Source organism: Protomyctophum parallelum, assembly GCF_964188405.1.
Source record: "Protomyctophum parallelum genome assembly, chromosome: 17".
NCBI lineage: Eukaryota > Metazoa > Chordata > Actinopteri > Myctophiformes > Myctophidae > Protomyctophum > Protomyctophum parallelum.
In genome coordinates this window covers 22,797,946-22,804,449 of record NC_139719.1, presented here as the reverse complement: position 1 = coordinate 22,804,449, position 6,504 = coordinate 22,797,946, and the positions used below count along the sequence as shown (strand labels likewise).

Sequence of the window (6,504 nt, the reverse complement as noted above, 5' to 3'; positions counted from 1 at the left end):
CAGATCATTTTAGACAAGCGTGTAGTTTGTCATATCAATTGATTGTGAAATCTGAGAACAAAACCACATTGGAGATGAAACTAACTACTGTAGCTACTATTGCCAGTTGAGTCCGGTTGCTGCCTGCGGCCTGCCATATTAATTTGCAGAATAACACCAGTCACAGCCACATTTTGCGAGCAGCCAGGCAGCTTGTCTTAATATCCGGCTTTAGGCATTGTGGTACAGGCTAACATGACTTTTAAAACATTAATGGCAAAGGGTTAGTGAGGACACACACTAACCCCCCTCACCCAAATACCCAGTAGACAAAAGTGATCTCTATCCAACTGCCCAAGACTTTACCTGTGTGAAACCTTATATCACTGAATGCTGTAAACCACAGTCTCCTATCATCTCTGCTTTGAGACACTAGTTACTAGTGTATACTGACTCTTTATCAGAGCTAACATCACATTTTAAGGGTATCCATACATGTCTATTTGCACTATTAAGCCTCTTAAGTGGTGTGTAGTTCCCGATAGCTTGCAAGACTGGCCAAGAAGGCTGAGGGCCGCTGCTCTCAAATTTTCTTCTGTAGCACACTGAAGCAGTCACCATTTTCTTTATACTGAAACGGCAACGTTTGTCCACAACTCAGCATATAGAATAGAAGATGATAGAATTTCTAGGTAAATTTGTCGGGATCTTCTCTTAGGCGATACTTCTCTTAGGCTATGACAACTGAATTTCCCTCGCCAGATCGTCTGTCTATCTATCTCAACCTCTTCTGCCACAACAACGATTGCCCATATAAAGGAGAAATTACAAGCTAGAGAGGAGAATCACCAGTGTGGGGTGCTCATCCCTTGAGACCATAGTCATTTGAAAGTCAATGTTCATCCAGCACAGAGGGCCATTGTGAGTTGCCTTACAATGGAGTTCCCAAACCAGCACTGCAGAGAAGGGGACAAATGGAGAAGGAAAGAAGGGGGATGGGTGATAGTCCTTACCTGTGAAAGTATAAAATGCCTGCTCACGTTTTTAGCTGTAGAGTCACATGCATAACACATCTCTGCAATGTCTCTGCAGTTTTGAATAATGGCCTCTGTTGCTATTCTGATAATCCTGTTGCCTGTTGCATGGACATGTACTCCTCAAAAAGCAGGTAATTATAAAGGTATTATTATTTGTTAATTCTTGAACATTTTAGTAGGTACAGAAATTATGTTGAGGTGTTCTATTTTCCATATGGCACTTTCGACAAACCCATCACAACAGATCACCGCTCTATTTCAGACTATGTGATGGTGTCATGTTTTCCCAACGCCATCATCGCTAATGTCCCAGAGTGTCCTTACGGCTGGGAGATTGGCCAGTTGTCCCTAGGTGGGCTCTGCTACACTGGGAACAGCATCCCGGGCTATTATCGCTTCACCATCCCTGACTTGACTCCCAAGAACAACTCATATTGTGGCACAATGGCAGAGGTTAGACAGTAGTTAGTTGTATCTGATTTATCTTCATTTTACTTCTTATATTGACGCAATCATGTAGTAGAAGACTATAGAGGAACAGGAATGATTATGGTTGAAAACATGGATACTGTGCAATTCAAAACCGGGACATCACAATTTGATCTGTCATTATTATACGATACATGACTGATGCCACCAGGACACACCAGGATTTGCTCACACATTTTCCACACACTTCTAAGTAAAGATATGAATATCAGTTACGTTTGAATGTTGAATTAACTGATTCTAAGTAAAGATACTTCACTTAAGTTCTACACTTCTAAGTAAAGATATTAATATCAGTAATGTTTGAATGTTGAATTGTGCTAACTGCTCCGTTTATAGTACGTTCCTGGCAAAGACGCAAGGTACATCTTCTTCAATTCCATTGTGTCTAACGATACTACGCTGACAGTGCGGAACCAGCCGGTCAACTATACCTTCAGCTGCACATACCGGGCGGCATACCTCGTCAACAATGCAGTCTTCAGCCAGAGGTAAGCATCAATCTAGGAGGCAGGGAGACCCCTGTTACCCAACGGAGAACATGTGCATTCTAACCCAATGACTTGCAGTGTTTTTACTAAACCCTCTGCTTCTTCCAGAGTGGCTACAGTTTATGTCAACAATGGGAGTTTAGGCACTTTTAGATCACAGTTGACTATGAATGTATTCACGGTGAGTATGGCTCATGGTATGGCTACTGAGTTTCACTTATTGCCGTGGATGCCATCTGCCACATTTGTCACATGCAGCGCATTTAGATGTGATTTGAAATGTACTGTTCAAGAAAGAACAGTAAGAAATAAATTGGCCTACATTATACCAAAAATGTCTTAAGGTCATTACAAAATGACCTTACCTAGTCTAGAAGGTAATATCAGCATAATAATCTTCCAAATTTACATTTGTAGAACTCCAAGTTCCTGTATGCCAAAGATGCCCCCTATATAATTGACACATCTGAAATAGGCTCTGAGGTCTTCATCGGCATTGAAGCAAAAGGACTAAGTAACAGGTAGAAGCAATCATGCAGCTCCAGAACAAAGAGTTATGTCTAACTATGGCAAAATTATTCGAGGGAGAAATCCCCCAGCACACTGACTGGAATTGCCTTTTCTCAGATTCAAAGTTGTAATCAGCAATTGCTGGGCCACCCCCACTCCTTACTCAACAGACAAGAAGAGATGGAGTCTCATAGTTAACAGGTACACCATATTTATTACTATATGTAATTATAAGAGCACATTAACCACTTTAAACCATGTGTCCCTATTTTTGGCATGACAAATGGCTAAAACAGCAGATCTACAAGCACACAACGCAACGGATTGTGACATGTAAGCTTATTAGATTAGCTATTGTATTTTGTGCATGACACCATCGTATGGCAAAGTACACAACAGGTCTTAACCACATACAGTAGGAACCCTGGTGTTCATATTCTGGGGGTGAACATTGGGCGAAAATCTACAAGCTGACAACGTGACGTGACTTTGTAGATCTGCTATTTTTGCCAAAGGGTATGTTGCAGCTTTCATGTTTGACTGTCTTCTGATGATGAAATGACATTTAATCACACCCCTCCTCTCCCCCACAGCTGCGCCTCCGACCACACGGTGATCATATTTGAAAATGCCAAAGACAGCCGCTCCATGTTCAAGTTCAACTCCTTCCGTTTCCAGCGGCTGGAGAAGGTGTCCACGGTGTGGCTTCACTGTGACGTGCACATTTGTGACGGAGATAGACTTTCCTGTCTGCCGGTGAGTACGACACCCCACACAGCATGACACCCGTCTCCCGGTTAGTCTCGCATAGCCAGACATCTGGTCACATGTTAGACCCAGAAATGTTGGTTAGTATAAACTTTTAGGATTCAAACGTCATCTATAGGCTTAGCTAGCAGATGAGATTAAGCTTGGTTGCTAAAAGTTGCACGTTGAGCAATGTGAGTAATTAGCATAATATGTGACCATACCATTAACAACCTGTATAAGACCAAAAGAAAAAAACAAATCATCATTCTTCAAGTAGCATGTGACATGTCAACCTAGGGGGTTTTCATGATACTGAATCCATTCCAAGCATTAGTTTTGGTGGCTATGGTCGTTTTTAGCCCAAGTAGTGTTGTTTGTGCAAAACTAATGCTTGGAAATGGAATGGATTCAGAATCATGAAAACCCCCTAGTTTGACACGTCACATGATACGTAAAGAATGATGATTTAGTTTTTTGATGTAGTGGAGTAGATGTAAAAGTATAGAAAGTTGGAAATACTCCAGTAAAGTAAAAAGTACCTCAAAACTGTATTTAAGCACCACTGGGTCTGTTGAAGGAAAACATCATAGCATATTGGCATAGCATTAACAACATGATGTACCTAATTCCTATGTCATAATAAGCAAACAGTCGGTGAAAATAGATCTGCAAGCTTGCATTGTGATGCATTGTGAGTTTGTAGACAACAACAGTTTAGTCAACAATTCATATGTATTTATTTGCACTGAATAGTGTGCATTTATTTAATTTACATTTGTATTGTGGATTTGGTTTTCATGAAACATTCAGAAGGTAAATATACAAGGTTTATTTCTGTTATGAAATACAGAACAGTACCAAGTGCATTTATTAAACAGTATAAATAGTAAGTAAGTAAAGTACAATAGTCAGAAAATAATATTTTTTTCTATTTATCAAGAGCCCCTGCTCTTCCAGAAGTTTGACATCAGAGCCAGACCCAAGTGGAGGGGGCATCCTTACCACTGAGTTTAAATTGAAAGGTAAAATACGTATCATATAACATTGTTCAGAAGAAAACCTAATATTTTTTACAAATCAATACCGCCTCATCAGAGTTGGTATTGTGACTATTATTGTTACATAGTACTTGCATGAGAGGGGTGGAGTTAGCTGCTACAGACAGTTTGTTCATTGGTTCAATATTCTTTTAACCAACACACATTTACGCTGGACAGCGACGTTTATTATATTATTAGGATAATTATTATAAACTATATTAAAGTTGTAAACGTCCTTCAGTTTCCCTGAAATGTATTGTAGCATGCCCTTTCTTTTATAACTGAAGCACTGTTATCAATAACAACAACTAAGTCACATTTTAATGCAACTTACTGTAGGGTTTCCTTCAGTTCTCAAGTGTTGCTTGTTTCAAGATGCATTGTTTTCTCAACAGATAGAGCATCAAAGAGTGGACACATATCAGGTAACAAACACATGATATAATGGTGTTGTATATGATGGTACTACTGGCAAAGTGTTGTATGATATCATTTAAAAACAATATGGATATGAATGAATGGGGAAAGAAATATCTATAACATACTTAACATAATGTTATAGTTAGTTTGAGAACTACCTTACATCATTTATCATTTATATTATACTTTTTATTACACTGTTGCTTAGATATAGTTACAGTCCAGGACCTAAACTATGCTTCAAGGGTTAGTTCAGATTTTTTGACTTAAAGTTGTAGGAAATACTTGCCATTAATATAGTAGTTACAAAGGTATTAATTGATTGCCTGAGTCCCAGTGAGTTCTGGTCTGGTTCCAGTCATTTGCTGTGAGGCACTGGGGGGGGGGCACTCATTAAAAAATATATTAATCCACAAAACTAGCGTCATTTGTATTGTTGACCTATTTCTACCATAGTGCAACCTTCGTTCAACGCTCACCCCTCTGTCACATGGAACAATGTTTCTGTGCTGCTGCTGGCGTAATGATACTACAAAACATTGTTCCAAAGTTGAACGAAAGTTGCGCTGCCTATATGGTAGAAATAGGTCAACAATACAAATTACGCTAGTTTTGTGGATTCATTTATTTTTAATGAGTGGCCCCCAGACTCCCATCAAATGACTGGAACTACTTGATATTCACCAAAACCAGACCAGAACTCTCACTGGCACTCAGGCAATCAATGTAATACCTTTGCAACCACTATGTTAATGTCAAGTATTTCCTGCAGCTTTAAGTCCAATAATTTGAACTAACCCTTTAATCAATTCTCCTACATCAATGACTTCAGCCCCCATTTATTTTATTCCCTCTGCCACAGGCACACCTCTGTGCATCCTGCTGGCGGTGCTGGTAAACATATGTCTTGGTTTTGCAAATGGTCCAAGATTACACTGAGGAGATACAGTTTCACCCGTTTTCATTTCTGCAGCTTCCATTCTATACATACTGTATATATATAGAAAGTGACAATTTGTTCATGGACAAAATACACACATATGTGCACTATACACATGCACGTGAATGAATGATCAACCGTAAACACACCCACACACAAAGGGGAGCATCAGTCAAGACTCAAGGAGTGTACAGTATAAGGCAAGCATATTGTGAGTTTTGTAAGCCAGTCTGGAGGTCACTCCCACCAAGGGTTCCCACTGCAGATTTCTTTACAAAATAATCCCCACAATTATTAGCATGTAGATTATTAGCACGTAGAACCACACACGGAATTAGTATTATGTTTAAAAAAAGGCACGTGTCAGTGTCAGATTAGAAGATTTGTGGCTGAGATATTAACAGATGTCATTTATTCATCATAGAACCAAACATGTATCTCTCTTAGGTTTTGTTTACCACAGTTGTTATTTTCTGCATAAATTGTGGACAATGGTTAAAAAAGCATAAGAAATCTAACGAGGGAACCCATTGTGATGTCACTTCTGTGTTTTAGGACTACAAACGATCTACAGTATACTGTGTCTATTTGATAAATCACAAATATAAATAGTAATTGATACATTTATTGAACATTTGTATGTGAATAATCGTGTTAATATTGCAGGCTAATTCACTGGTCAAGGTATTGGATATATAAGTGTTTCTGCTCTTATTTTGGATTACGTGAGTTGCCTAGTTTATCCTTGATATCGTGGTAATGTGAACTGCATTGCTACTCATCATGACATGAATTTAATAAATATGAAAGAAAGAAAAACATTTGCATAAACATACTGTACATTTTTC

At 38.9% G+C, this 6,504-nt stretch overlaps 1 protein-coding gene across 1 annotated transcript; it reads left to right on the top strand.

Moving 5' to 3' along the window:
- Positions 1 to 1,080: 1,080 nt before the first annotated feature.
- On the top strand, positions 1,081 to 5,687 carry tectb (tectorin beta; the record flags this gene model as incomplete). Its single annotated transcript, XM_083788113.1, has 10 exons — positions 1,081 to 1,147; positions 1,279 to 1,469; positions 1,845 to 1,996; positions 2,105 to 2,177; positions 2,414 to 2,517; positions 2,624 to 2,707; positions 3,100 to 3,262; positions 4,197 to 4,278; positions 4,692 to 4,721; positions 5,579 to 5,687. 10 exons carry the CDS (start codon positions 1,081 to 1,083, stop codon positions 5,653 to 5,655), a joined length of 1,023 nt encoding a protein of 340 aa, XP_083644239.1. The 3' UTR covers positions 5,656 to 5,687.
- Positions 5,688 to 6,504: the final 817 nt, after the last annotated feature.